Genomic DNA, 14,872 nt, shown 5'->3' on the forward strand with positions numbered 1-14,872 from the left:
TCCCGCCCTCTCCCGCCCTCTCCCTCCCTTCCATTTCTCCCCACCTCTCCCCATCTCTCTCCCTTATCCCCCAACTCCATTGCCCCCATCCATGCTCGCCACGATGGGCGCCTCCTGCCCGCAGTTCCTTCGCTCTCTGGCAGTGCTGGCGGGTCAGCTCCGGGCTGAGCCGTTTGTGCCGGTGGCGGCACTGGGTATGGCGCAGGAGGTCCCACATCTGAAGCACCTGCCTAACACGTATCGACTCAAACACGTGAGTGTCCTTCGTTGGTGTTGGTGGGGAGGAAAGAGTCGGGAGGAAGGAGTGGGGAGGACGGAGTGGGGAGGAAGGAGTGTTGTGCATGTTGGGTGTGGAAAAGGAAGGGGTCTTCAACCCCCAATCCCAAAACTCCAGGGGGGGAAACTGTAAAGTAGAAAGAGAGAACCTAAATTAAAACATCACCATCCTCGCTTCATCCACTTCCCCCATCCGCTTCATCCAATGGCATCCAGAACCCTTTGCTTCTTGCATCATCATGACTCCCACCACACCCGCCCCGCCCTGCTACGCCCTCACCCCACCACACCACACCACACGCCGTGCCCACCCACGCCGTGCCCAGTACAAGGAGGTCCCTCTGAACCTCGGAGGAAACTGGTCCCTGCCGCAGCTCACGTTTGAAGCCCTAGCTAAAGCCGTACAGGAAGGACAACAGTACGAATACTCGCAATTCCTGGCAGATGCCCAGGAGACGGCTGCCCGTGACGCCGCCCAGCAGCGCCACCTCCGCGAGTGTTTCACCCCGCCTCAGGGGGGAGGAGGAGGAGGGCCTCCCCTCCTCAGCTCAGCTGGCTCGGAGCTGGCCGCCGCGGCCGACAGCCCCATCGCCATCGTCAGCGTCAACGCCAGCGGGATGACGTCATTGTCGGGGGGAATGCCGGGGACACCGCCACGGCGACCCGCGACTGCCATCGCCGGCGGCGGCGGCCGTGGCGGCGGCGGCGGGGGGGACTACAACGGCGGAAGTAGTAGTATTAGTAGTGCTGGCGCTAATGGTGCTAACGGTAGGATGCGTCCGTGGAGTGCGGGGCTGACGGTGTTGTCTCCGCATCCCAGGCGGCCCGGTCACGGAGGGCCGGGAGGAGCGTCGCGAGCAACGACACTGCGAGGGGAGACGTGGGAAGGTACGGCAGCCGCCTCCGCTACCCCCAGCTACACCAACGCTACAACCGCCGCCGCCGCCGTGCCTGCTACCCAGAGCTCCAGGCAGGGCAAGGCCCAGGCGCTGCGTGCCTGGCTGTCCGAGGAGCCGTCTGCCGGATCGCTGGCATGCCCGCCACCGCCGCGCCAGCACCAGCACCACCAGACAAACAACTCCTCTTTCCTAGCCTCACCGACCTCCTCCGCCCCCATTCCTGGACTCCCAACGGGCGTCTCCTCCCCAACGTCACGGGCCTTGGAACGCAGCCGCAGCGCCCTATCCGATCCCGCCGCCGCCGCCGCCGCCGCTGTCGGTCACTGGGACAGAGGCCACGGGCCGCAGCACCGGTCCACGGCCGCAGCGGCGGCGTCAGCGGCGGCGCCGCCGCCAGCTACACCTGGCGTGGAGGGCGGCGGCCGCGTGTGTCTGGACGCTGCGCGGCCGCGCGCTCTCCACGCGACGTCGTCCTTCTCCGCCACCACTGGCCCCCGCGTGTCCCTATCAACGGCGACGGCGGGGCCGCAATCGGGCGCCGCAGCGCCCAGTCCCGGGCCCAATAGTCCCGTGGGATTGGGATCCCAGGACGGGTCCGCTCAACGGCCAATGCTGCCGCGGCTGCTGTCGATGCCGCGTCGTAGCGTGAGTAGCGTGGATGGGCCGCCGCCGGCGCCGGCACCGCCGCCATTGGTGATGTGCGCGTACTGCGGCGGTGACAGCGGCGACGGTACGCCGCCCTCGACGCGGTGCGGCGGCGGCGTTGAAGCTGTGGAGTACTTGACGACGACCTTGCGGGACGTGAAGCGGGATGTGGAAGGGCGGCTGGGTGTGCTTGAGGAGCACGGACGTGGCATTCTGAGTCAGCTAGCTCAACTGCAGGCGGCAGTAGCGGTGCTGCAGCAACAGCAAGAACAACTGCAACAACAACAATTGCAACAGCAACAACAGCAGCAGCAACAGCTGCAGCAACAGCAAGAGCAGCTGCAGTTGTTGGATACCAAGGGCGACCTTTCTGAGGCCGTACAATCACCGACTGCTCCAAAAAGGGATGAGCTACTGCAAGATGCTTTTCAGCGGCAGCAGCAGCAGCAGCAGCAGAGGCGGTCGTCGCAAAGTCCAGTTGCTAACGACGCAGACGAGCTTCGGCGGCCTTTGTCACCCTCTATGAGGTGGTCATTGTCGCGATCGCTGTCGCGGCCGTCGTCCGCGATGGCGTCATCCGAAGGGTCCCGCGGGGATACGGCACGGTACGGCGTCGTAGTGAAGACGTCGGACCTGCCTGGCGCCGGCACCGACGCCGATGTCCTGTTGACGATTTACGGCAGTAAGGGCGATACCGGAGAGCGACTGCTCAGCAACGGAACGTACAACTTTGAGAGTGGGCAGGTAGGGAATTGTTTTATTAAATGTTTGGCGCCGTTTATTATAAACTTGTTGTATCGTAGTTTTTGCCCGTTTTTTGAGACTTTGTGATGACGATGCCCGTCCTCAGCTTTCTTGCCTCTCGGACAACTTCCCCTGTCTGCCGAGTCTTCCGGAGTGGCGCATTGCCGCACTGAAAAATCCCCAACAGGCTCTCTTGCCGTCTTTCCCTCTACACCAGGCAGTTGTTGTTGTTGTTGTTGTTGTTGTTGTTGTTGATGGGGTGTTACACTGTGGGCGGCTCGCCCGATAAAGGACGAGCACCGGGGGCCCTGACCGGGCCGAAACACAGCGCAGGGATGGGTGCGCGGCTTTACGTCCGTCTGTTCCTCCGCGCGCCTCATTCCCTCACTCACGCCAACCGGGACACTCTCCCAGCCCCTGGCTGGGCAACACAGCGGCGCAGAAGACTGCAGACCGATCTATGCAAGAACCGCACGAAAGGCGCCACTTCGCCTGGCCTGCCTATTCACGCGCTCTCGTCCCTCTTGACCGCCAAATCCAGAACAAAAAGAAAACACCACCGGGGGCAGGGGCTCTACTCGGGGGCCTCCTCTACACACACAAAAACCAGGGCCCCACGCAGCCAGCAAGGCAAGGGACACACGGAGGACCACGGGCCTGAGACGACACACCGCAAAAGCCGAGATACGGTTGCACAGAAAAGACCAACACAAAGCGATTACTCGCACACTGGTCCTCGAAGGCCAGCTGTTCAACTACCACGAGCAACGAACAACGAACACTTCCCGAGGGTGGCCACCACTTCCTCGCCGGTCCACTCACAAACGAGGCGAAACTGGTCCGCACGTCAGTCTCCTCCTGGGGGTTGCAGGCTCTCGGATGCAGCCCAGCGCGAGACACAGCAAAAACACCTAAAGCCGCGGGGGGGATGACAAGACAGCACGGCGCCCCCCAATAAAGCCCGGAAAAGGCACGGCTCACAGACGCCGCCTGCTCCCGCTTACCACACCGAAACCCCTCCCCTCCTGACCCTGACCGGCCGGAACCAGCAACACCTGTTCTCCACCTCCAAACCCCTCTCCTCCACCGCTTTCCCACCTCCTCTCCACTCCCACAAGCCACCTACGTCTTCTCTACTCTGATGCCAGACAGCACAGAACCCATTCCCCTCACTCCGACGGGCCCCAATTCCCGGGGAGAGGGCAACCACACGAGTACACAAAACACACACAGCCCGGGTCCCCAACTCCCCCTGCTAGACCACGCTCAGGGCGCTGCCCCCTCGCCCTGCCCTCCACCTGCCCAGGGCCTCCCTGCTCTCCTCGCTCCCTCACCTATCCCTACTCCTGGCTCTCTCACCCCCTCCCTCACTCTCCCTGCTCCCTTTCCGGTAAGACCTCGATCCGACTCTATCTCGGCTATTTAGGCCGTGATTTCCACCGGCGCTGCGCACCGCATCCGTTCCTCCACGACCGCCAGGATGGGGTGCTGCGGCCCGACTCTGTCCCAGCCGTGTCTGGGGGTCTCCAGCATTGCGAACGAGCGCAAACGCGCCCAGAAGTCTGCCACCGCCCGGGCGCGTGCGCGGGCCAGTGGTGAGGCTCCTGTTGCGCCCGCCGTTGCTGCTGCTGCCACCGCCTCGCCCCCTCCCGCCCCTGCTTCCTGCGTTGGCCCATCATCCGCTGGGGCGTTTAGGGTGGGTCCTTCTTGCTGCATTGCACCTCCCGCCGGGGTGAAGAAATCTGTGATGGCCCGCTGGCGGGATCTCTGCTGCTGGGGCTGCCCCATCATCTGTCGCTGTTGCTGTCGCTGCTGCTGCTGCTGTTGCTGCTGTCCCGCCGTTGCTGTCGCCCCCATCCGTCCCTGTCGCCGGGTTGCTGCTCGGAGGCAGCACCTGCCGACTTCCATGGCGGATAGCGCCGCTAGGGCGATCACATCCCAAGGGCCCTGCTCACACCCGGGTGGCGCTTGGGCAAGCCAGAGCTGCTGCCGGGTGGTGGTGGCCCCTACTGTTGTCTGAGTGTGTGGCAGGTGCCTGTCGATCTGCTCCCGTACGGCACGTGCGACTGGACATTCCCAGAAATGGTGCAGACGCGGTGGGCAGGGTCGGCCGGCGGCGCCCCCATAGGTCCCACACCCGCATGGCTCAGTGGGCACCCGGGCTAGGTGCGTGTTGCCAGGTAGGGGCACGCCATCCACGGCGAGACGCCACATGGTCTCCTTGTTCTCATTCTCCCAGCGCACCCCATGCCACAAACGTGCCAGGGTTGCCTGAAAGCGGCTAACCTCGGCAGAATTGTCAGGCTGGGCCTGGGCCTCGGGCGTGTTCAGGGCCTCATGCACGAAGTCGGTCATCAGGCGTATTCGCCGCTCGTCCACATGCCCGTTCTGTAGCTGTGTCGCTAGACTGACCGTTAGGCGGCGGAGCGGCACAGCGTCCGTCGCCCCAGGGAGGCGCCACCCCAGGCGCCCGATGATCATAGCCATCACTTGTGCGCAGTCTGGCAGTGTCGCTGCTGGTGCTGGTGGCTGCTGCTGGGGCCCCTCCTCCTCCACTTGTTGTTGCTGTCGCAGCCTGATCTCCACCGCGTGTGCTGCCGCCAGCCAGGTCGGGCTGATGTCGCTGTGCAGGGCTCCAAGAGCTGCAAGGGCGGCATCCTTGTCTTGCAGCTGGGCGGGGTCTGTGGCTGGGTCGAGGTGCTCACGGGCCCACGAATGCCAGGCTGCTCCCTGGAGGGTGGTGGCTTGGCTAGTGTTTACCGCTTCCCACACCCGTACCAGGTCCCCCACCGTGCGTAGTTTTCTGCATGGTGTCAGTGCTGCGTGGTATGCTTCCAGGCCTGGTCGACGGCTGGGGCCCTCGGTGCTTGCAGCATTGGTCGCGTTGGGCAGCAGTGGGTTGCCCCACAGCGCCGCCGCCCAGCACCAATCACCGGGTTCCAGTGGGGTTCTGCCAATGTCCTCCAAAGGCGGCAAGTGACCCAGTGCCCCCACGATCCGGCTGATGTCTGCGGGAAGGTCGCTGCTGCCGAGCCACGGTCCCGTGGCCCGGGCGGTTGTCAGAGCCCAAGGCTGGAGTGCAGGGTGGGTGAGCTCCAGGTAGGCGGACAGCGTGCGTACCCAGGGGTGTAGGCCCCGGGCCTCACTGTTGGTTGCCGCTGCCACCTCCTCGTCTCCGCCTGCTCCCCCAGTTACTTCCCCTCCCGCACCCCTACCTTCACAACCTGCCGCCGGAAGTGCCTGTGCAATGAATCGCACGGCCCAGACTGCGTGGCGAGCGTGGATGTGCTGTCGGAGCGGCAGCAGGCCGAAACCCCCGGTTGACGGATGGCCTACTAAAAGGCTGCTGGGTACACCTGTGAGACGCTGGCCTGGGTCTTCTGGGCCCTGTTGTCGGTCGACCAGGCGGGCCGTCAGCCGCTCGATGTGGTCCAGAGTGCTGTCTGGAGGGGGTCCGCCATGTTCCATGTGCCAGGTGACCGTCTGCAGGCCGTAGGCGGACGTGGCGGTGGCAGGCTGACAGCGGGAAGCGGGCGAGCCGCTGCATCCGCTTGTAGGCGCCTGCCAGCATCTTGGGCCATTCGGGTTGCGGGGGTGTGGGCCGGTTGTCTACCGGCAAGTTCAGGGCTGTGGCGGTGATGACCACTTTGAGTCCACCAATTGTCTCCTGCTGCGGCTGTTGGTGTAGTGACTGTTGCAGCTGCTGCCTACCCGCCGGTTGTGGCTGCTGCTGTTGTTGCTGGTTCTCAGCACCCACCCTCAACAGCTCCACCTTTTCCACATTGAGGCGCTGGCCTGATGCCCTTGCGAAGGTCTCCATGGCTTCTAGGAACGACGGTACTGACTCCTCGCCCTCCAGCGCCACTTCAGTGTCGTCCGCGAACTGGCAGGCTGTGACGCGGTCCTGGTCATTCGGCCGTAGTTTGACCCCCACATCTCGGCTCCGGAGCCAGCAGAGCAGGGCCTGGGCGATGAAGAGGTACAGCAGAGGCGCGAGGGGGCACCCCTGTCGCACGCCTGCCTCCATCCCAACCAGCCTTGATTTAAAGCCATTGACCATGGCTCGTGCCTGCGTGTTGCTGAGCAGTAGCCGAACCCAGCTGCACAGCTGCGGGCCCGCCCCCATCGCCTCCATCGCAGCTAGCAAGAAGTCTCGGTCCACCGTGTCATATGCCTTCGCGAAGTCCAGGAACGCCAGGAGGCCCCGGCGGTTCTGCTTGCGGAGGAGGTGGGATAGGTGGCGCAGGAACATCACACTGGCCCCGATGAGCCGTTTGGGGAGGAAGGCCGACTGCTCGGGGGTGATGATGCGCCCCAGGGCCGGCCCCAGGCGGTTGGCCAGTACCTTGGCGAGCAGGCGGTAGTCGGCGCATAGTAGCGTGATAGGGCGGTAGTTGCCGGGTTGCTTGGGGTCGCCCTTCTTGTAGAGCACCGTGATAATGCCCTCTAGGAACCCGGTCGGCACCTGCCCCGTTGCGCCTATGGCGGTGAAGAGGCCCGCCATGGTGTTGCCAATGGTGGACCAGAATTTGCGGTATAGGTCGGCTGGGATGCCGTCCCATCCTGGTGCCTTGCCGGGCTGGCTCTTGACCAATGCGACCCGTAGCTCCGCTGCTGTGATGGTTTTGGAGCCAAGCTGTTCATCTGCGTTTGCAGGGAGGCTGATGTTGGCCGCAGACAGCTGGGCAAGTACCTCCTGTCGGGCACTGGGGCTGATGAAGTCAGGAGCTCGGCTGATCTCAGCCCAGTAGTCTGCCACGACCTGCGGCAGTTGTGCTGGGTTGGTCACTAGGCGGCCGCTGTGCGCCTGGAGTGCGACTGGGGCAGGCTGCTGTTCGGCCGCCTGGGCTTTAAGGAAAGCTGTCAGGGCAGGGCCGGTCCGTTCACCTGCCCGGAGCCAGTGGGCCCGTGCTTCCTTGGCTGCCATGCTGCCATCCTCCTGGTGCGCCCTAGCCAGTGCTGCTTGTGCGTCCGCTAGCTGCTGCAGTGGCTGGGGTGCTGTGGGCGCCGCATCGACTGCTTGCTGAGCCCGCTGGACCGCAGCAATTGCTTCCCGGGCACGGGTGCCAGGCCGTCGTCGGCGTTGTTGTGCTGCCTTGTTGAGTCGATGGGCCAGGATGGCAAGGCGGCGCTTGAAGCCTGGCCACCAGGCGATCAGGCCAGCTGGGTTGTCTTCGGCAGATGGTGCCTCCATGCATTGGCAGCGGATCCACGTGTCCATGCTGGACGAAAGGTCCTCGTGTGCCGTGAAGGCAAGGCGGACTATGCGGACCCCTGGGCCCCGCTCCTCACTCCGGCACGGCAGTAGGTGCAATGTCGCAATCCTGTGGTCCGACGGTGTGTAGAAGGTGACGGACGTGTGGCAGACATAGGTCAGCTTGGGCTGGTTGATGTATATGCGGTCGATACGGGAACCCCCTGGGGTGGGCGCGCGGTATAGGTGGGTGAAGTCTCGGCGCGTGGGGTGGAAGTGGCGGTGGGTGTCGACCATGGTGGGGCCCGCCTGTCTCCTCATGTCGGCTATCGGTCCGTCTCCCCGTCGGCCCTCTGGGCCCGCTGAGGAATCCAGTTCCGGGTTCTCTACAAAGTTGAAGTCGCCCGCCCAGATGAGAGTTGTATCGCTGTCTGGAGCGGCAGCTTTCGTTGAAGTGGCAGCCAGGACTTTGCTGAACAAAAGGCGCCGTGCATCTGCTGCCACTGTTGAGGAGCCCGTGGGGAGGTAGACATTGCAGATGTGCAGGCGGTGGCCTCCCCAGCGGAGCACACACTCTGTGAACCGGCCCTGCATGCATGCTTGACGGGTTGTGTTCGGTGGCGGCTCCAGGGCTGCTGCAAGGCCCTGCCGGACGAGGATGAGTACCCCCGCTGTGTGTGTCGAGCTAGACCACGAGTGTGCCGCCACCCGCCAGCCTTGGCTATGTACCCGCATTGCGGCTTGGCGCAAGTCCCGCTCAAAAAGGCACTGGTGCTGGATGTTGGTGTGATGTGTCTCCTGCAAGCATACCACGTCCAGGCGCATTTCTGCCCACTGCCGAACTGCTGCCTGCAGGCGGTTTCCATGTGTCGCCAGCAGTCCGTGCATGTTGTGTGTGGCGATCCGGAGTGGATGGCCTTGCACAGCATTTTGCTGCTGACTTCTCCTGGTCCCCCTGCTTGGCATTTAGTCGGAGTGTTCCGCCTCCATGGCGGTAGGGGTGTATTCCTCCTCATCATCATCCCCCTGTGTTGATGCTGGGCTGTGGGTGCTCAGGTGTTGCTGGCATTGCACGGCGGCTGCTCGCTGGGCGCGGGGTTCGCTGGGGGACGGGTCTCCAGCTGTCAGTTGCAGTTGCAGGCTTGGGACCTGTGTGCCGTCGGAGGGCTGGGCCTGGCTGCCCGTTTGCAGCTGCGCAGTTAACTTCTCTCCGGCTTCCTCTGCTGCCCTCTGTGCCCTCCGTATCTCCACATTTTTCTTTCGGGCCTCCAAGGCCTTGCGGGTCTGGGCTTTGTTTCGCTCTGCCCGTTCTTCCGCAGTAAGGTGTTCCAGCCGCTGCCGCTACCTCTTTGGGGCCTCAGAGGGTGTAGGGGCCTGGTTCGTCTCAGGGCACATCTGTTGCCTAGCTTTGCCCCCGGTTGCCCGTTGCCTGCCACCTGGCTCCTTCCTACCTGCTGTGAACTGGAAGGTGGGGACTGTATTGGCTATGGCTGCTGGTGGCTCTTGCTCCCGTGGTGCCGCCAGTGTGGTGTCGCGCTCCCTGTGGGTTGTGGTTTCCTCTTCCATCACCGTGGGGCCGGCCTGTGCCCCTAGCCCTTGTAGAGCTCTGCCGCCGCGGCGGGGCCTGGCTGGTGCGGGGCCTGACTGGTGGCGGGCTGCAGCGGCAGGGGCCTGGTGGTGGGGGCGGGGCTTGCAGCTGGGGCGGGGCCTGCAGCTGGGGCGGGGCCTGCAGCTGGGGCGGGGCCTGCAGCTGGGGCGGGGCCTGCAGCTGGGGCGGGGCCTGCAGCTGGGGCGGGGCCTGCAGCTGGGGCGGGGCTTGCAGCTGGGGCGGGGCTTGCAGCTGGGGCGGGGCCTGCAGCTGGGGCGGGGCCTGCAGCTGGGGCGGGGCCTGCAGCTGGGGCGGGGCCTGCAGCTGGGGCGGGGCCTGCAGCTGGGGCGGGGCTTGCAGCTGGGGCGGGGCTTGCAGCTGGGGCGGGGCCTGCAGCTGGGGCGGGGCCTGCAGCTGGGGCGGGGCCTGCAGCTGGGGCGGGGCCTGCAGCTGGGGCGGGGCCTGCAGCTGGGGCGGGGCCTGCTGGGGTCCCACCATTGCAGCAGTTGCAGGGGCCGCCTGTCCTGGCTGCGCAGGGACGGCGGGGTTGCTGGCTGCATGATTGGTAGCTGCTATGGCGGCTGGGGTGTTTGCGGCCATGGTGATGGTGGTGGCCACATTGGTGGTGGTGATGGCTGATGCAGGCGGCACGGGTGGGGGTGCGATATACGGCTGCAGCTCCGGGTTGAGACCCCTCACCATGGGTGCAAGCTGGGGTCCTGCTCCCATGGCCGTCTCCATGCCCCACCTTGACCGCATCACGGCCGCTGCATATGAGGGCCCTCCCCCGTTTGAGGGACCTGGTTGGCCCGGGGCAGCAACAGGCTGTGCAGCACGGCCCTGTCGTCGCATTTGCTGTAACTGCTGTGTCTGGCGCGCCAGCTCCTTCCTTGGTGGTGCTTTGCACGGCATAGTGAAGGGTCCCTCCTGATCGGTCCGTTTCAGTCTGGAAGCCCTCAGTATGCCGGGCCTGGTTGCCTCCCCCGCCCTGCCGAGTTCGAAGTGCTTTTCACCCGGTAGACCGGGGGTGTCCTGCGCCACCTTGACTCGCCAGGTGTCTGCCATCATAGTGGGATTCAGCTCATGGATGTCTGATTCATCCCACCGGAACCACTGAGTGGAGTAGCAGACGGCAAGGAAACCAGGGATGACTCTGGGATCCAGGTAGGTGGGGATCCCCTTGATCTCCCAGTAGGGCCGTTCCGCCTTGTACAGGTTCGTGATGGGCAGCTCCACTTCCACCGGGGGGCTGCTGGGTAGGAGATGGACTGGCCCCAGGTGAAGCCGTCCTCTCTGGACTGCTGGCGAGGTGGTAAGCATTGCGAGACCACCTTTCCGGATCAAGATGCTGATTTCTTGCACCTTCACGCCGCTGGGGAGTGCCCGTTGCGGGCATTTGCTGATTCGCGGCTCGAGTAGCCCCTCTGCCTCAACGGGCGGTATTATCGCCCGTAATCTGTTTAAAATGGCCTTGCCCACTGGTCCATGTAGCTGGGCTTGTATGTCCGCGGGGTCGGAACCGGCCGGCCAATGGATTTCCATGGTAACCTGGTCCTGTTCCATATAAAATGGTGTTCCTTCTGGAACCGTGTCTATTATTATGTCGATGTCCACAAACTTTCGTTCCGCTTGGGCGCGGCTTGGTTGTTGGCGAGCAGCTGGGGCTGTCGCCCGTCCATTTGAACGTTCCTTTGGCGCGGAGGTCCGCGCCTGCCCATTTTCTGCCATTCTGGCCTATATTAACTCAAGCATATTTTTCGAGCGTTCTCCGTTTTTGCCGCGGTCGGCGAGGTCAGCCATAGGCAGTTCGCGTTCGCGTTTTAACGAATATTACATTTGCTTTGTTTTTGTTTTTGTTTTTGTTGTTGTTGTTGTTGTTGTTGTTGTCGTTGTTGTTGTTTTTCGCGATATTGCACGTGGGTTCCGCCTCCTCTCCCCCCCACTGACACGCAACCGCAGGTCAGCACCTTTGTTTTCACGGCCGTTGATGTGGGCGAAGTTGAGAGGTTGCGTCTGCGCCTCCGAAACCAGGCCTCTGGCGGTACGACACCCAGTTGGCACCTGGAGGCCGTACAGGTGGCGTCATCCGCCAGCGGCACGAGATACCACTTCCCGCATAGCGGCTGGGTGGACAATGTCCTCGGCCGCGAATGCGTGCTGTACTGCAAGGGTACGGCACCCGACGCGGATGAGGATCCGTCGGGTTGGCACCCGACGCCGCCGCGGTCGCCGTTGCAGCAGCAGAACATCCGGCAACCCCAACCGCAATCGCAGCAACAATTAACGGCGCAGTCGTCGCCTTTATCGTCGTCACCGTCGCCGCTAGAGCAGCAGCAGCAGCAGCAGCCAGGGATATTGAGCAGTAGCAGCAGCAGCAGCTTCGAGCAACGGGAGGCGGCACTGAGCCCTAGCCCTACACTCGCACCGCTGTCCGCTGAGGCAAGCCGCTCTGTCCCGTCGCCAGTGCCGAGTTCAGCCAGCTTAACTACCGGGGCTCACGCAGACACTGACGACATTCCACACGAGGCGCTCCCTCCTCCTCCTCCTCCTCCTCCTCCTTCCAACTTTGTGCGCGGCATGGTGAAGGACGATGCCGCAGCAGCGGCGGCGGCGGCGGTGGCTCGTGGGGATGGCGGACGACGACGACGTGGCGATGATGAGGGCAAGGGCTGGACGGCGGTTGGTGGCAGCTCGGTTGGGGATGATACGCTGCAGCAGCTGGAGGACCGATTCAAAGAGCTGAGTCGTCGGCTGGCGCAAGTGGAGGAGGCGCAAGCGGAGTCCGCCTTGCGTGCCGCCGCGGCAACGGCGGCGGCAGTGCTGGTTCATGTGCCGTCGCCGCTGCTTGCGCCGGTCCGGTACGGCAGGAAGGGTTCCGGCGGCGCGGCAGCGGAGGCTCAGCACAACCGCAGCAGCGGCCTCGGAGCCGCTGCCGGCGGCGGCGGGGCCGGCGGCACCGGCGAGGCCGAGGAGGACAGCGCGCTGATGCTATTGGCGGACCTGCTGACGCACTTGCATTCGATGGCGGAGAAGTGCCTAGCGACAGCGGCGGCAGCAGATGCGCAGGCAGCGACGGCGGCGGACGCCACTCGGCGGCAGCAGAGCCGCATTGCGCAGCTGCAATTCGAGATGAGTGCCACATCGCAGGTAGCGGAGCAGGCAGCCAGGCGCTGCGAGCAGATATCACAAGAGCTCGAAGCGGCGGTGGCGGCGGCGGCGCCGCCGCTGCTGCCCCAAGAAGCCATGAGCACGCTGGCGCGGCTTGCCGAACCGGGTGGTAGGGGCTCGGAGGTGCAGTACGGCAAGGTTCGGCTCAGAACCCTGGTGATGGATGTGAAGCGGCTGGCTGCGGAGATGGGCGGCAGCGGCGCCGCGGCCGCCGCTGCCGCCGCGGCGGCGGCGACGGCTGCCTCTCAGGTAGAGACGCTGCTGGCGGAGACGCGGTCGTCTCAAGCCCGTCTGGCTGCGTCCCTTGCGGAGGTGGCGGCGTCACTGGCATCGCAGCGCAATGAGCAAGAGGAGCAGCTTAGCGATGGCTTTATTTTGGATGCCTTCCAAAACACCGACATTGTTAGTGACGCTGGCACCGTCAACGAGGCATCTGCGCTGCAGGTCGCCATTTCAGCTCTGAAACATGAGCTATTGTTACGACTGACATGGATGGCGGAAAATAGCACAGGGAGAGCCGCAGGCGAAAGGAGGAATGGCTCCAGGCAGAGTCACGGCGGCGTTGGAGGCAGCGGTGACGGCGGCGGCGGCGGCGGCGGTCCCAGCAGGGCCACAGAGCGTCCTGGGGCTACCCACGGAGAGGGTGTCGGGTCTCGCGCAAGCGATGAAGCTGGTGACGCCGTACCGAACGATGATGATGGTGATGATGACAGCTTGCCCAGTAGGGGCAGCGAACCGTCAGGCTGATGTATTGTTCGATGTATTGTTTGCATTGCCTTGGGAGGTAACCTCGGTCGGTTTATGGTCGGGGAGAGGGCTTTGCAGGTCGTGTCGCCGGCACGGCTGCGAAGGGTTAGGACTTATGAGCATCGGGCGTCGGATGATGTTGTGTTTACCGAGTCCTGTGCAGCAGCGGGGTGACTTGTAGGCAGGTAGGCCGATGATGTGAACTGTTAGTAACTAACTGAACTTTTTCGATTATTTGGATGAATAAAATTAATCTGCGTCGGCGTTATATATACCTATCCAATTCAAACATTATTTAAAGCGGCGTTAAGTCTAAGTTATCATCAGACGTTGTCTGCTCGCGATGAGGATGCAAGCGTGCTGGGCAGTGCTGGGCGGGGGACGAATACTGAGGACATTTGAGGATTTCACTGAGAGGTTACCCCTCTGATAAACGGAACGTAAAGCTGGCAGCGGGCAGAGGCATGGAAGGGACGCTGGCGCCCCCCCGGTCAGCGTGGGAGCATACGCCAGATGGCTTTTAGGAGCCGCCGGCCTTCACAATCTTCGTGACGCGTTGGGGCTCCGGAACCACCCTGCAGAGCACGCTATTGTCAATAAGTGGTTTTGGTCCATGAGGAGGGGTATTGTGACGGCCATATGAGACTTGATGCGCCCCTTTCCCATGGGGTCTCGTCAATTGTAACATTTGAATGGTGTCACCGGCACAATGTCACCGGTGTCGCCGGCACAATGTCACCGGTGTCACCGGCACAATGTTTCCGGTGTCACCGGCACAATGTCACACATCATTCATGTCACACGTCAACGGTAAAGTTATGATTTCCGCCAAGACTCTTGTGTTTGTGTGTCTGTGTGTGTGCGTCTCCCGTACGCACGTGCTTTGTCAAAGAAGTCACGAGGTGCACTTCTGACACACGCAAATGACGAGAAGTCATGTGATGCTACAACGAGCGCGAGTCGCAGGGTTGTAGGACGCTATCGCAGAGTGGCGGAAGCGCCAACGTGGTGATATCGACACGGGCCGCAATCCCTGCCCGTGTTTAGCCTGTAGAATTTCTCCTGCTGAACCCAGCAGAGTTAATAGCCATGCCTTGTTGGTTGTCATATGTTGTCACTTGTCACGCGTCCGTGCGGGCTTGATGCACAAAACAGGCACAGGGAAAACCAAATTGGCGTTGTGCGTCCATAAGGGCTTCCGTCTTGTTGGAGTTAGATTGTTCAATGGATTAGGATTTATTTGCATAGGATTTTCCAGGGTTGGAGCTGCTTGCAATGCGAGGCAGGTTGCCTGGCCTCATGAATAGGGGCCGCGAAGCTTACCCTATCGCTAACGCGGTGATGTGATCTCATATACCCCGGTGGGGCGGGACACGGAATGGAACAGCTGCTGCCGTTTATTCATGGTTTCAATTTACAACCGGGAACATTTTCATTGGGATAAGTTGCCGGCGCAACCTGCGCGGTGAATCTCAAGGCATCCCTCCACGGACTGGGCGTTTGGGTAAATTGGGAGTTTCACTGGCGCATGCGGGGTACGTGGTAGGGGCGTGTATGTACTTGGTAGATACGCCGCATGGGCAGTCTCGAAACACCCACTCCCCAGGTAAG

General features: G+C 63.1%; 1 protein-coding gene across 1 annotated transcript; it reads left to right on the forward strand.

The window, feature by feature from the left end:
* Window positions 1-10,946: 10,946 nt before the first annotated feature.
* Window positions 10,947-13,261, forward strand: VOLCADRAFT_97998 (uncharacterized protein; the record flags this gene model as incomplete). The annotated part of the gene is made up of 3 exons (XM_002956904.1): window positions 10,947-11,048; window positions 11,306-11,549; window positions 11,811-13,261. The coding sequence occupies 3 exons, from the start codon at window positions 10,947-10,949 to the stop codon at window positions 13,259-13,261; spliced, it is 1,797 nt and encodes a 598-aa protein (XP_002956950.1).
* Between the last annotated feature and the right edge of the window lie 1,611 nt (window positions 13,262-14,872).

Source organism: Volvox carteri (genome assembly GCF_000143455.1).
Source record: "Volvox carteri f. nagariensis unplaced genomic scaffold VOLCAscaffold_67, whole genome shotgun sequence".
In the NCBI taxonomy this organism is placed as follows: Eukaryota; Viridiplantae; Chlorophyta; class Chlorophyceae; order Chlamydomonadales; family Volvocaceae; genus Volvox; species Volvox carteri.